Here is a 17418-nt window from a genome sequence, read left to right on the forward strand (position 1 = left end):
AGTTGGTGAAAGGATAAGAACAGTCCAAACTGTTGAAACGTCGTCCGACGGTTTCTTCTGACAGTTTCAGGACGTGCAGGAAGTTATGGCGACGTGACAGTACATGGTCATTCCAGACGCTTTTTCAGGCGCGTGGGGGCAATTTTTTGGGCGCGTGGGTGCGGATTTTACGGCGCCCGTCCCGTCAACAGCTGTTTCCAGCTTGCTTTTTCCACGTGTCATAGTTTCATTGCACCAGCTCTTTTCTCTCTCCTCCGCATTAATTTCATCGCATTCATTGCGATGAGTATATAAAGGGGGAGAGGGTCCTTGGTAATCCACACTTTCACTTCTCTCTTCTCCTTCTAAACGATTTCCGGCGAATACTCTTAACTTTCTGCCAAGCATTCTCCTGAAATCGTTCTTCTTTACCTCCAAACCATGTCTTCTACTCACGATTTTGAGGCTGCCGCCGAGGAACCTGACGTGTACGTCGAGATCCCGACGTCTACGTCTGATAAAGACGATAAGAGCACTGCTGGCGAATGCCAGTGTGCTCTTCCCACCGAGCTTTCAGTACATCGTCCGGAAGTTCATGCTCGAGCCGTTCGAGCCTGAGTTTCCGGAGCCACACCAGACGGTGTACGATGCCCCCAAGGGCAAAATAGGGGTGTATGCTGCATTCTTCGTTTATGGGAATCTCAGGTTCCCATTGACGAAGTTTGTATACCGTGTCTTGGAGAGGCACGGTGTGCATCTGACGGAGGTACACCCGATGGCGATCGCCAAGATCCGCCACTTTGAGTGGGTGTGCCTCATTCTGGGTGTGGAGCCCCACGTTGATCGGTTGATGACCTTCTACTCCTGGAGGTGCATCCAGGGGTGGTACACCTTGGTCAATCGGATCAAGGGTTTGAAGATCTGCGCTACCGAGCGCAGTCTTCGGTCGTGGAAGCGGGAGTTTTTCTATATCTCCGCTCGCGTCGTCCCCCTTGCTATGACGTTTAAGAATGGGAGGGCTCTCCCGAACCTTCACGCCTCCAACTATGAGGAGGCGGAATGGTTCGCCAAGATTTCCCAGATCCAGTCTCCGGTTTACCGCTTTGCGGAGTCCGGGATGGTGATGCTCGGGATGAGCCGGGTGTGGAAGAATGCTGGGGCGGAGGCGCCGCAGATTCCCATCGTCCTTGAATACGGTTTGAACTCTATCCCTTACGGTATGCTTCACATCTTTTTGCTGATTTAGGGTTTTTCCGCTAAACTGTTTCTTTTTTTTATTTCAGAGGGGAATGACTTGCAGTCGCTCCTGCACCCGCGGGAGGCTGATGGTCCCGCTCGAATGGGTACTCGTGCTCTTGATGAGAACGAGTTGCCCATCCTGGAGCAAACGAGGGATCGGTTTGTGGAGGTCTACCCGCCGGGCCACCCGATTCTGAGCGCCACGCGGCCAGGTATGGAGTTATTTAACCCTCGTCCTCTCAATGCTGAAACCTCTGCCGGAATTCCTCTAATTCTGTCTTCTGATGAGGAATCCGCAGACGGTCCTTTCTTGACGCGGAAGAAGAAGGCTGCTGGAGGAAAGGGCAAGGCGAAGGTTGCCTCCACCGCCGATCAGGGGAACCGGTCAAACTCGGAGACCGAGAGCGAGGAGGCGGCGGGGAACCCAGGTGGTGTTGAGACCACTGCTCCGGAGGCTGAGACGACTGTCACCTCCGAGCAGCCCAGGACGACGACGGTGACCGGTATGAAGAGGCCGGCTCCATCGGGTTCGTCCCCGCCCGTTCGCACCTTCAAGCTCAAAAGGACCCGTAAGTACAAACTTCCTTTACTTTTAACTTCATATCTTTTCGCCATTATACTTATATATCTTCTTTGTGCAGGCGTGGATGCTACCGCATTCCAGGGTGGAGCGGGGAGGAGCACCTCCGGACCCATGACGGTAGGCTTGGTCAACCTACCTGAGGCGATGACCCAGGCGACTGCGCCTGCTTCAGTTGGTTCAGTTGCTCACCCGGTTGAGCCAACTGTTCCAACTGTGACGACGACTCCGCCGGCTGTCAGTGCCATATTCACTTATTCCTTCACTGAGCCGGCGGTGAGTGTTTCTGTGGATTCTTCCACAGCCGCGGCCGCGGTTGTGAGTTCACCTCCGGTGAGTTCACCTCCGTTGGTTTCTACCACGGCGGCCTCCGCTATGCCTCCTCCGGCGCCGGCGACTACGGCCGGTCCTTCAGGTATGTCCGGTGTTGGGGCGTCAAGCCAATCTCTGCCTCCTTCCCATCAGCCTGACCTCTTGGATGGATATCCGTTAGGTTCGGGTGATGGGTTTGGCGGCTACAGGCATGTCGTCGACCCTACAGGTGCGTAGGGTTATTTTGGCCTTTTTATTATTTTATTTTATATATATATTTTTTTTATCATCTTTTCCTAACTGTTTTTTGCTTTTGCAGTGTCGGATTCCAATGAAGTGTATGTTCCACGATGGAACATCCGCCGAGGAACAACCCTTCGGACGCCTGTAGAATGCGTCGAATGGGCGCGCCACGCCGCCCCAAGGGGGGCGCTGGGGGAAGCAATGTCAAGCTACCAGGAGGGTAGGTTGACAAATGAGCTCCGGATTCTCCTAGCCCGGATGCAGCCGCGCGTCGAGCTGCTTTGTCGTGAAAACGACAAGTTTAAAGCAGCTCGTATCCAAGAAGTAGCTCAAGCGCGGGCTGTCCGGGAGGAGAACAGGAGGCTCTCCGCCGTTGCTGCGGAGAAGGAGAAGGCCTTCAAGGCCCTTGAAGTTGAAGTTCAGGCCCGTCTCGAGGCCCGTTCCAAGGCTGCCCAAGCTGTTAACGAACAGCTTCGGTTAGCTAAGGAAACCACTCGGAACGCAACTGAGAGGGCCACCAGGGCTGAAGCTGTTGCTGAGCCTCTACGCACCGAGAATGAGGAGCTTAAAGCCAAATTAGAGAGGCTTCAGCAGGCTCATGATGCCTTGGCCATGGAAGACGCCAAGAAGCTCCAAGAGATCTTGGACCAGAGGGGCGTGCTTGACCATACTGAGCGTAAGCTAAAGGGCGTCGAAGAGGCTGCGGCTAAAGAAGTGTTGCTTGCCAACCTTAACAAAAGTGAAGCCGAACGCGCCCGTAACCAAGCTCAAGCTGCCCTCCAGGAGGCTCTGGTTACCAAGGAATGGCTTCTACGAGAAGCGTTGTCGCAGGTAAGCTTAGCTTCATAATGTCTTCACGCTTTTCTTTATACTTAGAAAAGGTTTTGATACTTGTATTTTTGTTTTGTAGGTTGTGCATCGGGTCTTCACGGACACATCATATGACGATGCCATGAGCGCAGCCCTCAACGCTTCTCATGAGGATGGGGAAAAGGCTGGCTTCCTGCTTGGTCTAGGGTTCGTTGAGAAGGGCATCCCGCCTTCCAACTTCCCTTTATATGATGTAGATACTGAAGCTGCTTATGACCAAGCAGTGAACCAGTATGCTGCCTTCCCGCATCCAGTGGTGGAGAAGGTGAACGAAGTTGCTGCTGCTGATGATGGGTTAACCATTCTCAAGAGCTTTCTTGAACCGCCACAGCCAACTGATGGTGCGGGTACAAGTGGGTTTGGAGGGAGGGGTCCTGAAGCTTGAACCTTTAGATCCCTTCCCACTGTTAGGATAGTTTTTTGTATAGATTTACACTCTTGTAGGCGGGTAGATACCCGGCCATTCTTGTAATACTTGAATTTATATGGAATGTAAATCTTTTGTGCGGGTAGGACCGTCACTCTTGCTTTATAAACGTTGTACGACTTGCTCATGCATATTATAGTTTAATTTGGCACTTGTTTTGCCGCATAAACAATGTATGATTCGCTTGTGCATACTGTAGTTTAACGTAGCAATTTCTTAAATACTTTGAATAAGTTAACCTATCAACGTGGCAGATAATAGGTTAAAGTTTTGCTTCCTCTTTCGTGATTGTGCGGGTAAGACCGTCACTTGCACTTAGTAGGATGGCTAAACTTTACCTATATCTGACCTGCGTGGAGGTTTTCCTCATTTTTTCCTTGAAGATATTTTCTAAGTGTTCTGAATAAGTTAACCGTTCGACGCGCGGTTGTCGATAGGTTAAAGTTCAGTTTCCTCTATCATGATTGTGCGGGTAAAACCGTCACTTGCATTTAGTAGGATGACCAATCTTTACCTATGGCTGACCTGCGTGAAGGTTTTCCTCATCTTTTCCTTAGAAATTCTTGCCGTTTTTGTGTTTATGCGGGTTTTGCCGCCTTCTACACGCAACGACTTCTTTTCACACTTATTTATGCGGTGGGGGCATATCAGTGTTTTGAATAAACTAACCGTTCGACGCGCGGTTGTCAATAGGTTAGTTCGGTTTCCTCTATCATGATTTGTGTGGGTAGGACCGGCACTTTCATTTAGTGGGATGACCCAACTTTACCTATAACTGACCTGCATGAAGGTTGGCCGTTTTTTGTGTTTATGCGGGTTTTGCCGCCTTCCACAAGCAACGACTTACTTCCCCACTTATGTATGCAGTGAAGACCGGCATATCAGTGTGGAAAGTTCATTAAGTATAAATGTAAAGTTATCAGCGTCAATGTGATAAGGAGAATCACTTCCATTAGAAGTGGCTCTGGGCCTTTTCTTTTACAAGTTTGGAATTGATCTATATGCACTGTGTAATTGAGCTCCATTCCATGTTCTTGGGAGTGTCATCGAGCCTTTCGAGCCGATATGCACTTGCTTCGGAATCTCGTTGTTTACGCAGTAAGTAGTCTCCGATATTGAAGCTGCAGTTTTATTCGTGTTTTCCCCAACTGGGGTTCTACACGCATTAGCCTGCTCAGCGTTCATTACGCCACGAGGTGCGTGAGCGTCCCATCTCTGACAAATGCTTCGACGATGTCCTTCAAGTCTACGCATTCCTCGGTGTTGTGGCCTCTTGTCCTGTGGAAGTCACAGAATTTGCTCTGATCAGCGTTGTGACGCTCTCGGATTATTGGAGCCTTTGGCCATGGGAGTCTCGGTGTCGAATATCTCGGTGACGCTTTTGGTGAGTGGCGTCCATCTGGAGTTCCGGTTCGACGACTGCATGTTATCCTTTCCGCCTATCCGAGGGTGCGAGTCGGATGAAGTGTCAAAGTTTACCCTTGACTGCCAAATGCCTAGCTTCCTTTTTTTGTTTAGTCGGGCGGTAAGGACATTGTTTTCTCTTGTTTTCTGGGTGTAGAGGTTTGTGCTTTGGGGAAGATCTCTACCCAGTTGCTTTTCCGTTTCCGCGAAGCGTTTAGCTGCTGTCATGATGGCATCCCATGTGGATGGCATGCCATCTTTACCCGTTAAGATGCGGATGAGCTCTGGGTCTTTTGTGCCCTGGATGAAAGCAGCGCGAACAAGATCTTCGCTAATATTACCCAGACTTAGCTTCTTTGAGTTGAAGCGAGTGATGAAGTCTAGCAAAGATTCATCTTCCTCTCGAATGCAATTGAGGATTGTCCATTGCTCTTTGGTATACTTTCTTTGTTGGCTGAAGTGTTGGCTAAACTTCTGTTGGAAGTCTGCCCAATCGTAGATGTGGTGGACCGGTAGACGGTCGAACCACTCTCTGGCTGCTCCAACCAGCGTCATCTGGAACATATAACACCACGTGGGTTCCGTCCAGTTGCTGACGGTTGCCCCCGCTATGAATCTGTTCAAATGATCGTCTGGGTCAGATATACCATCATAGGTGCCGATGTTTGACATCTGTTTGGCACTTCTTGGGGCGATTGCTTCCGCAATGTCCCTTGCAAACTTGGAGGTTCCCGCATTTGCAGCGGTTGGTCTGAAGGTTTTAGAGAAGTCACGTGGGTTTCCACCCGCGTTTTTTGGTTTGAAGGTTTCTCCAAAATTCCTTCTCTGTTGGAAGTCCGTTTCCTTACGCTTCCCTTTCGCCCTATGGCGAGGGTTTGCGTCGGTGTCGGATTCTTCCGAATCATCGTCCAAGTACTCGCACTCATTGCTCATGTTGAGCTGTTGAGTGCTTCCGAAGTCGTCAGCCTGGAGTGAACGCAAGCGTTCATCCAACTCAGCTTGGAATTCCCTTTGACGTTTTTCCGCCCACGCTTTAACTTGTTCAAGTGTTTGGCAGGGGGGCCTCGTCTGTTGTCTTTCCACCTGGGTATCAATGAATCCCAGGGGAGGATTGTTTACTGCACTTGCCCCGGCTCGGGTAACCGGGGTAGTGTTCGTAAAATGTGTGTATTCGCCGGTGTTCCTCCCAGTAGCTGGGGTTGTGGTTACCGGGGTTTCTTGGTTACTTCCTGGCCTGGGGACCTGAGTAACGTTAACCATCTTTCCAGAAGTTTGAAAAAACTGAAAAAATTAGTTCTAGCTTTTATGCACGGATGACGCCAATGAAGAAACACTTATCGACCCCGGGCAGATTATGGACAATCTGGGGGTTAAATAGATGTTTCCCACGAGGGGTTAGATCCGGCGAAGATGGTTCTTCTGATAACCTGCAAAACAGACACCGTGAGCTCGTCACTGAGAAGGGGGAGGGGTACCTCCTTGTGACCACCCTCCGGCGTGAGAATCAGACTAGATTGCTCTTGAATATAAGTGTATATTAAGAGAATGACTAGAGCAGATATCAGGTAATATATCAAGATATGAGATATGAGATAAGATGATACCATTCCAAGGTGTTGGAGTATTTATAGCCGAAGGTAGGTTTCCAAGCAGGTACAGCAGGCTGAATAGTGTTCCTGTTCTGCCAACTGTGGGCTACGCACATGCCATGCTGGTGGTTGGTGGGTAGGCAGCGGCTGATAGTGACCAGGCCGGCTGTGTACTATTCTTGTTCCACCAACTGCAGGCTATGCACGTCCTCCGACAGGTTGGTGAGTAGGCGGCGGCTAATAGTGACATACAGTACAAGAGCATGCTGCTCGTCATACTGTTGTCAGTGAGCTGTTGTATCCTTGGTCAGATCTTTTGTCCATACCTCGTCAGGTACAGTACAAAAGATCCTCCAGTATCGTACGGACTGGCTCATTTGGGCGGGAGTTTTCCCGGCTTTGTGCGGGAGTGTTCCCGGCTTGCTCACTCATTCAGGTGACATTACTGAATTATTTAAGAGTTAAGTGCCTTGTGCGTATAGCCTTGCTGCGCGGGTAGCCTTCCCTGATGGCTTGTATCCGCAGCTGCGGGAACAAGCGGGGTACTTCACCATTGGGAGGCTTTTCCTGCGGGAACAGCTTGCGTACTGCGCGTAAGGACGTCACGTCTCTGAGCATGGTGGGTCCTGCGGATCCAGTTGGTTTCTGCGCAGACGTCCCTCTTCAAGGTGAGTCTTGCGGGTCCAACTGGGCTCTGCTGGGACCTACCTCTTCAGCGAGGATGAATCCTAGGGTAGTGTCGAGGACTGTGGCAAGGATACGGGTGGTGGTGGCTTTTGGGTGGCAAAGACTTTGATCTTGACAGGGTGGAGTAGAAAATGTGACGTGGACGAGTGGTTGGAGATTTGGAGATGCTATTTAATTTGATTGAATTCTTTCACGTATTGAATGGGACTTATTTTAAATAAAAGAATAAAAAAGGAATTAATTTCAATTTTAGTTCATTGCTCAAGAAACAACTTCAACAAATTATGTGACTTAACAACAGAAAAATAAGATACAAGTTTATTTGATATAAAAGAACATTAATGGATAACGATTGATGTTCTTGGTTTGTAGGCATTCTTTCTTTATATAAGATCAAGGGAAGTCGTAGTTAACCAATAACCAATCATACACTAAATCTAATTATGACCATGTGAAGTTGTGAACTGCAATATCCACAATTGTTTATAGATGAGATATGCCATGTTTAGTGCAATATCTATACATTTTTATAGATATCTACACGTCATGTGTAGTGCAATATCCACAATTCTTTAGGGATATGGCATGTGGTCTTACTAGCTTTTAAATTGATTACAAATCTTGCCATATATTTGTTTATGTATATTTTTACATTCATAGCTTGGTCCTACTTAATGTAAGCGTCTACTATAACTAATTTACATAGTTTGTGTCGGTGCTCACGAGCTTATGAATATCCTTGTATAAAGGGGTAAAACACTCAAAAGGCAAATGAAGCAAATGGATGATTCAACCATACTTTTGCTTTCTATCATGTTACATATGTTTTTCAGGTATAGTTTTGTGTGAGGGTGTATGATAAATGTAATAAGAATGTTAAAAGCAACTAATAACCATGTTGAGAATTATAAACCAACATGGATTGTACACTTGTTTAGGAATAAAAATTGATTTATGTAAGACTAAAAATACTTAAATATAATTTGTTAAATTTAAAATACTAAGATGTTTTACCAAAAAATTCTAAATTAAAACAGTTTAATTTACTAAGGCTAAGTAAAACTCGAGGATCAATCCTATGTTAGTAAGAAAAATTATCGCTATCTCGCAACATTCGTTAACCGAACCGTAATTGACCACACTTATAGGACGGATAAGGCCCACGACACCAATATAGAGGTGTTTTTTTAACCATGCCTGAATACCAAAACCAACCCGAATTAGAGAATATCCGAATAACCGTGAACATGCACATCCCGAACCTTAAAAATATTTGAATTTTATAATATTTATTTAGTTTCGTGATGATATTTTGTGAATAAAAATATTTTTGTTTTATTTTGCGTTAAATCCAAAAACCGAACAACCTTACTTTAACTTACCTGAATCAAAACCGAAAAATTAACTCGAAGAAAGAGTTTTGGGTTGTCAAATATTAAAACTGAAAAAAGATCAATTAGGCAAAACATAAAACCATAGGGTTCAATATGCCATATATAATAATATTATATTATGTTAAATCCTAACAATCAAATCAAAATCAAGTAGAGATCTCGACTTCAACCGCCGCCGGTGACGTCATCCTCCGCCTTCAATTGAGCAGTGAGTTTCAGTAGACAAATTAATTATTATTCCCTCTGATTTGATCTGATTGATGCACGAATCATATACTTCTTGCTTAATACTCTATATATTTTGTCTGTTGTGATTTAGTTTTGTATTGAAAAATAATCGTATGCATAAATTGATCACCAGAAACCCTAGCTAAGATCTAATTGATTCCTTAACAAGACCTGTAGCAGCAGATTCAGGTGTAGAAATATTGATTGATAGGATGTCTTCATTTTAGAATCAATAATATGTTTTGAGGACCGTGAAAACCGCATAATACACTTGTATACGGTGCATAGAAGATAATTAAAGTAGTGAGAGAGAAAGTGGGGCTGTTGTTGATGGCAATGAACCCGAATGTAACAAAATTACAACGGTTCTCTACGAGATACAGTCACACTACTCGAGAGCTTCGTTAGGCGGAATTTCTAACCCGAATTCCCAATGCAGTCACGCACGAGAATCAGAATTAGCCTTCCCATCAGTTGTGTAAACGTCTTATGTGTTACATTCAAAGCACTGCATACAAGTGCATTGTGCGGTTTTTCTAGTTCTCAATGTTTTTTTAGTTTATAAATCAATGCCACTCTAGTTGTAGGCTGATAGTAACTATTCATATCTCCCACAAAAGTTGCAGTGTTTTGGTTTTTCACAGTTACCCAGCATAGGATCACTCTGTTTCCATGGTAGTCATTATTATCTTTTCTGTTGATTCTATTAATCTTGGTTCACAATATGCTCTTGTTCTGTTATTATTAAAGGTGTTTAAGACGGTACTCATTTACACATGCTTCTGCAAAACTACTTGTGCTGTTACACATTGTAATTTTCGTATCACAGAGTACCAAATATTTATAAAGTGAAAGAACCATTGATTCTATCACAAACATTGTTGTGTCAATCAAATAAACTGTGTTCGGTCAGCTGTAACTTCAGTTTGGTTGCAACTGGATTTAGGGGTAGCTTTCTTCAGTACTCAGTAGTGTTGCAGTTGAACTTCAGCTGTATTCAAAGTTACAAATGACCGACTGAGTTTTAGTGGAAACTTCTAGGGGTGTGCGTGGAACTGAAATAACCAGCGCGTAACTGAAGTAACTGAATCGATATAATCTTATCCAACCCAAAACCAACAGTTCGGTTTTAGGATTTTTCAAAAACAGAACGAATACAAAAAATCGGTTTGGGATTGTAGTTCTTATTTTTAAATGTTATATAATTTTAAAATTTAAAGTTAATAAATGGAATAGCCCAAAAAAGATTTAGGTCTAAATGTGTGATTATCAATTAATCATTAATTAACAAATTTAGGCTCAAATCATTAGTTTTGGCTATTTAATTTGGCCCAAAAAGTTCAAGCGTGAATGGAAAACCGAGAAACTGAAACTGAAACTGAAACTGAAACTGAATCGAACCCGTTGTGAAACCCAAAAACTGGAAAAAGCAAAACTGAACGGTTTCTGGTTTTGGTCGGTTTGAGCCCAAAACCGACTCAAACCGAGCCATGCACACCTCTACTTCCGGTCAGTAGCAACTACGTTTGACTGACAAAAGTGGTTTTGTATCATGAGTCCCAACAGATCCTAACTAAGTAAAAGTATGGGCGCTTTGCTCAACGCCTACTATTTAACAAGGTTTTGTATAAATTTATACACGCATTGTATAAGAACAGTGTTTTGAATTGCGATTAATCTTGGATGAATCTGTTCCAAGTTACCTTACTAAACTTGCTGTCGAGTGAAAGGGTCAAACTATAAGTGATTGATCTATGTTTTTCTTTGGTGTTTAGGGAATTTGATTAGCTTTTAAAACTCGAGATATATTTGACCATGTCTGAGAAAATGAAGGCTGCAGCCTTATCAGCAGCAACTAAAGGGTTAAGTCGTGTTCAAGCCGAACGCGCAGCAGAAAACGCATCACGGAACGTAAACGCATACGGGCAGAAAGAAGAAGGGCCAAGTAGATGGCAAGAAAAGAAAGAAGCAAAAATGCAAATGTATCTTAACAGTACCGAAAAGCAGCCGACTTTGAACCAAAAAAAATGTCAAAAGTGTCGCCAAACCGGGCACTGGACATACGAGTGTCAAAAGCCGGTACCTGACACCCCCAAACCGGAAGCTAGTTTGCAAGTTTCAAATGAATTAGGTGGTGTGTTTGTCAAGAAAGATGAGAAAGCTGAAAAGGGTTTGAAGAAGAAGGAGAAACGTAGTAAACATAGAAACAGGAAAAGAAGACATAGGTCAAAGTCAACGTCAGAATCCTCTGATTCGGAATCGGATTATGATAGGAAACATAGAAACAGGAAAAGAAAACATAGGTCAAAGTCTACATCGGAATCCTCTTATTCGGAATCAGATGATGATAGGCGCAGGAAGAGGAAAAGGCATAGCCGAAAGTCTAAAGGAGGTCGGTAATTTGAGTAGTGTTAAGTAGTCGTAAGGAGATGTATTAACATGGTTTAAACAAATCTAACGTGATTTACTTGTTTGAAGTTCGTCTGTGTTCTTTCGTTATGGTGTTTTTTTTTATTTTGGTTTATACATATACGGAGGAGTGGATTCAAAAGGCAACCGCTAGATATATAGAAACCGTTATAAGTTGGTAAATGCATGTAGTCATCGGTTGAGGTGTGGTAGTGAGTAAGTATACTCACTCAGTAATAATGCATGGCCTTAGAGCATTCACATCCCATCCCCTAAATTTATGTGAGGATGGTATGTAAATTATAGGGTGAGGTTTTTGAGTGGTTATGAGTGTAAATTTCAGGGTGAAGAGAAAAATGTAGTGATATTTTGTAAATTTGGGGAAACATTTGGGGAACATTGTTTGCCCCTATTTATTATTTAATATTTGTTGGATTGGTTGTGAGTAGAGGAGAGGGAAAACTGTAATGATAAAGGTATAAAAAGTATTATTTAATTGAACATGTGAGAGAATTGTAGTGTTTTTTAGTGTAATTATAGAGATAAGGATGAGGAATGGGATGAGAATGCTCTTATACATCTTTTTCATATCTTTGGTGGGTCTGTTATATGTATAGGTGCCATCGTTACTTGATGTACAGCTACAAGACCTTTTGATCAAGCGAATCCATGTTAATGGACGATGACTTAGTTCTTTGTTCTTTTATGGTTTTACTCTCCTACGAGTCACTGTTCATTAGCATGGATTTGCTTGATCAGAAGGTCATAGCCGAGAGGGTTGTGCATTCGGATTAAAGCATCGCTAAAAGCCTAAAATGAAAGAAGTAAAAAGAAGAGACTGAAGGTTAGCCTTATTAGTTGAAGGTCTTAATATTATCAATTGTTTAAACAAAAGAAGTAAATGAAGTGTTGAACAACTTACTGGGCCTACTGACCCGATGTCTAGCCGTCTAGGAGACAAGTGGACCGAGTAGGCGAAGGGGCTCAATACGCTTTAGACCGAAGTCAGGTTTCACTTACAAAAGCCAATGATATCTTATTGCAAAATGTAAATGGGGTTTGGGCATAAGAGCTAAATATTGGTATTCGGCTAAACAGAAACTAGTACCCTTAAAACCAAAGCGAGTAAGTGATTCGGGTCAGTGGTCCCGGTATAAGGTTATATGGTTCGACTTAATTAACTATATGACTGATCTGAACTGGGTAAATTTTTAACCATTCTATGTATAATGCTTTTGAGTCAGACTTATTTGACTATATGATTGTTATACATCAGTTACGTTTGTGATTTTATGATTGTTTCGCTATCATTATCCACAGTTATTGCTACTACCACTAACCTTTACTACTCGAGTAGTTTCTTATTTGTATCGTTATTGTATGATTTGTATCCTTAATCCAAAGTATTACTTTTGCTTCTTCATTATTGATTTCACCATCACTCAAAGATAGCACATACAAAAATATAAACATAAGTTTGAATCTGATATAATTCAAGGCAGCCCCATTTGAATAGAGAAATAAAGTTAGGGTTGTTCCAAGATTAGAAGGTTTGGATGAAAATAAACCAAGGGATAACATTAAGGATGATAATAATCAAGGACCAATAAATTGTTACCTGTTCCTTAATTTTTAAACATGTAACTAATCAATGAAATATCATGTGCTACTGTATACAAACAGTATGAAAAGCAAGAATCCAAACCTTAGTATTATAATGGTTCAAGTCTATACAAGATGCCACATCAAAGAATATAAAATGTATTCATATGTAAGTTTTCTTTTTTCATTTGCCATCATGAGCAAGCCATCTTTTATTCTCTCTTTTCTTATTCAGTACTCTTTCAACCTTATAAAAATCGAAATGTAGGCTTCTATTTAATCTTAAGTACAGCAATTAGATTCATAATAAGGTTTTAACACGACATACGATTCCAGGCATTATCTTGGGTGCAAACATCCTTAAAGTTTGAATAAACAAGTGTTGTAAACAATGGTATGTTACTATGTTCTTATTTGCTGTCGTTTATAGTTTGTTTTTTATTTTTTTTTGTAACTTGTTTATTTGTTGTGATTAAATACCTTCAAAGATGAAGTTGGATCCTCATGGGTCACAGACTCAAGCTTCAAAAGAGATCACAGTAGATCGACGCCAACAAAATACTAATCTTGTTTCGTCGATTAAGAAGAAAATGGCCCACACATCCGATTTTAGTCGCATTTGCAAGGTTTCTGAGAAATTTTATAAGGAGGCCGAGGATATATACTTCCCACGTATGGTAGCTATTGGCCCATTTCATCGGGCCCAGGAGAAGTTAAAAGCCATGGAAGAGCGAAAATGGCAATATCTCAGCACACTTCTCTTGCGTGTAGTAAATGTTGACACGCGTCTAGAGAAGTGTGCTGAGGCAATAAAATTTGACACGCGTCTAGAAAAGTGTGTTAAGGCAATAAAAATGACAGAAGATCGTGCTCGAAAAAGCTATGGGGAACCGATAGACATGGCAAGCGACGAGTTTATTGAAATGATGTTGGTCGACGGGTGCTTCATCATCGAGCTTTTTTTCAAATGTTGTTGTAAAGGAATAAGACGAAGAGGCGACCCATTTCTTGTAACAAACCAAGTGTTTATTGACCTAAAACACGACTTAGTGTTGCTAGAAAACCAGATTCCTTTCTTCGTACTACAACATTTGTTCAACCTAGTACCGGTCCCAGCACAATGCCAGGACTACTCGTTAATCGAACTTGTGTTTCGATTCTTCAAGAAAATGGTCCCCGACGACCATCACAATCTTCAAGACAAATACGGTCAAGAAATCCACCATTTGCTTGATCTTATTCACCAATCGTTTATATCTAGAACACATATTCTCCAACGACAACCTCAAATGGACATTCCGACAGCATCTCAGCTCCACAAAACAGGGACACGAATCAAGAAAGTCATGTCTCCGAGTGTGTTGGGATTAAGGTTTTACAAAGGAGCACTTAGGATCCCGGCTTTGACATACCATGATCTCATGGACACGTTGTTGAGAAACCTTGTTGCAATGGAGAATGGTTGTTATGATGCTGCCAAGTACGTAACATCTTATGTGTTTTTCATGAGAAACTTGATCCGATCAAATGAGGACGCGAAAATCCTTAAAAAGAAGGGGATTATTAACAAAGAAGAAGAGTTTGTTACGTTGTTTAGTAAAATATTGGTCGAGGTTGATGTGAAAGATTTATACTATGGAGATTTGATGGAGAGACTAGGCGGGTTCATAAAACCGAATGTAAGTATTCGGTATGCGAAGAAAGTTAGGAAGTGTGTTGTACGATGCCTACGACAACTCTAGCTTTAATCGAACGTTATACTTATACCATAATGAATCAACTAAGTGTGTTTGTAAACAAGTATAATGTTATAAGTCATAAGTTTGCTTCTCTCCTTTTTGTAGTCAAAGCAGATTGAGCTATGGTTAAGATGTTTAATTAAATAACCATATGCGAGTTAACATGTTTTGTTAAATAGGTATTGTTTGGTTTGACGTGTTTAACCTTTTTTAATTTAGATAAACACCGGGTTAGAAGTAGGATAGAAAATAAATATATTATATATGGTCAATCGCCATTTAACAACCACCAACCCTTTTAACCCTTTTACAATTTGGTTATAACACATTTCCGGTTTGTGAGCCCATTTTATTCGTTTAGATAAATGTGTAAAATAGACCGATTTGGTGTTACATGATTCAAGTATGTCCAAGTTAGGTTTACAATACAAAGAGAGGAAGAGAGTGTGTGGTGGGAGTGACCATCATCACCATCCTCATGTCACGCGTGGCCAACAAAGGGGAGGGGCGGTGTTACAGAGATTTCACGCACGTGACCCCTTTTTACATAGGACGTCACATCAGATTAACTCTTCTCACACATGAGGGGAGTTAGAATATACCGGCTAGCCTTAGTGTTGTTAAAGCACTGCTTAGCATAAGAACTTGAAAGATTAGTTCCAATGTGTATCAACTTTTGAATGACTATGCAACACCACTAAATTTAAGGAATATCGATTTATGGAGTTTGGAAAATGTCTAAATGTCCTTTGGCCATGCATGAAGGATTTTAATAGTATGTACATTTGTCATTTGATGCTTCACTCCATGGTGGCTAGTTGGCTACCAGCCTAAACAAGTGCTAAGGATGATAATTAGATTGGCAGAAAATATAAAGAACCAAAAAGATTAAACCGTAATTAAAAGTTAAGGCTCTACAAATTATTAGTTATAACAACATAAATACATTAATATTATATATAGACTTTAAAACAATAACTAAATTGTTCCGGTCTCGTTTATCTTATATCATATTTAATCTTTGGTAATATATAAATTTAAAGCTTGTAAACTTTTACAAGACTGTTTTTTATTTACTATTTCCTTTATATTATAAAGTATTCAACCGTGTAATCGGATTCATAACCTAGTAGGATATAAATTGGAATATATCAGGGTGGTTTTCTTTTGTTTAGCTAAAATTTAATTGCCTCTTTTGGCCGGCTCATTTGCAACTAAACATATAAATATATGATTACATATTTCTTTTCCACGTGGCTTTTTTTTTTCTTTTCCTATAGCATAGAGATGATCCACCCTAATATTCCGTTATAATATTTGACCAAAAATGCATGGTAACCACTTGATTGATACTACCGATGTTAAACCCTGACTAATTGTCTACTGAAAAAACGAAAATACGTTATCAAGAAAATCATTTTTTTTTGGAACGAACAATTATATCATAAGAAAAAAGTTAGACTATGTAGCATACAACTAGATAAGAAGATACATCAATACAAATTGACTTGTACGATTTGTAAAGCGGATCTTTGGTGTGGAGCTTGAACTCTTGAATTGACACGAGTCTCACTTGAAACCAACTTGGCAATTCAATGCCAACATTTCAATGGTGTTGACTAAGGACAACATGTGGGCAGGCGAGCCTCACCCTCGATCAAGACCTTTTTTTTTTTTTCTAAAGGTCAGTTTTATAAGCATATTTAAAAATTAAACCTTATAAAAATATTGGATATAGTAAACCTTATAATTATTTTATCGAAATTTTCTTTATCCATAATCCAATTAATAAAGTATAATTATTAGGCACAAACTTATAAAAGCTTAATATAAGAAAAATCATTAAATCAAACAAAGGGAAACAAAAAAAATAAGCGGCTAATCAATATCATCATACACGTTCCGTGCAATTGGTGGCCACCGGCTAACCACCACCGTTAGCCCGTGATGCAACAATAAACCCCTTATAGGCACTGCCGTTAACCACTAGCCCGCCTTCTATCACCAATATATGTTTTATTTGTTTTCCCTCTAATTTATTGATGCACACAATTTAGCCCTAATTTATAATAATATTTTTAGTCCTGTATTGTGATGTGTGGGTAAAAGTACACACCTTAAGTGTTTTATATTGTGTGTTTTACTTGTTTATATGTAACGAACACAAATACTTTAATAGGTTTTATGGTTACAGGTGTGAGGAGCTTAACGGAGCTTAAAGAAGCTAATTTAGAGCATTCATGATGGAGTGGAAATGAAAGTGATGATCCATGAGAAGATAGAGAATTGAAATACGAAGACGTGGCCGTAAATGGGGAGGAAAACGGAATTGAAACGAAGATTTTATGAAGAAAACAGTTTTGGCCCAGCAGGACCGTAAGGCAGAGTGGTCTGACAGTAAGCGGCAGTCTGACCGTAGCTTACGGTGGCCAGACCGTAGCTTACGGTCTGGTCTGACGGAAAATTGGTTTTTTGTTGATTTTCTTCCATATTTAAGGCCCAAAAACCCTATAGTCGAAACGATTCAATAATTATCAGTTTGGGGACTTCTTGGAGGCCATTCTCCACCATCATAACACCTTCCAATCATCATACTCATCCATGTTATCATCCTTGCAACAATCAATGAAGCTATTCAAGATCAAGATGCAAGGCTAAACCTTTCGTGACCATCTCCGGGAGTAGGGTTGTGTTTGTAAGCAAGACTTTTGGTATT

General features: G+C 41.7%; 2 protein-coding genes across 2 annotated transcripts; both read left to right on the plus strand.

Annotated features, from left to right (window-relative positions):
* The first annotated feature begins 10347 nt into the window (after nucleotides 1–10347).
* On the plus strand, nucleotides 10348–11606 carry LOC143615903 (uncharacterized). The gene has a single exon (XM_077088898.1). The coding sequence runs from the start codon at nucleotides 10768–10770 to the stop codon at nucleotides 11350–11352; it is 585 nt and encodes a 194-aa protein (XP_076945013.1). The 5' UTR covers nucleotides 10348–10767; the 3' UTR covers nucleotides 11353–11606.
* A 1737-nt stretch (nucleotides 11607–13343) lies between these two features.
* Nucleotides 13344–14893, plus strand: LOC143615907 (UPF0481 protein At3g47200-like). The gene has a single exon (XM_077088902.1). The coding sequence runs from the start codon at nucleotides 13452–13454 to the stop codon at nucleotides 14703–14705; it is 1254 nt and encodes a 417-aa protein (XP_076945017.1). The 5' UTR covers nucleotides 13344–13451; the 3' UTR covers nucleotides 14706–14893.
* The last annotated feature ends 2525 nt before the right edge of the window (nucleotides 14894–17418 follow it).

Source organism: Bidens hawaiensis, unplaced genomic scaffold (genome assembly GCF_021521415.1).
Source record: "Bidens hawaiensis isolate Kalapana, Puna unplaced genomic scaffold, B.hawaiensis_p1.1 tig00044803_1, whole genome shotgun sequence".
NCBI lineage: Eukaryota > Viridiplantae > Streptophyta > Magnoliopsida > Asterales > Asteraceae > Bidens > Bidens hawaiensis.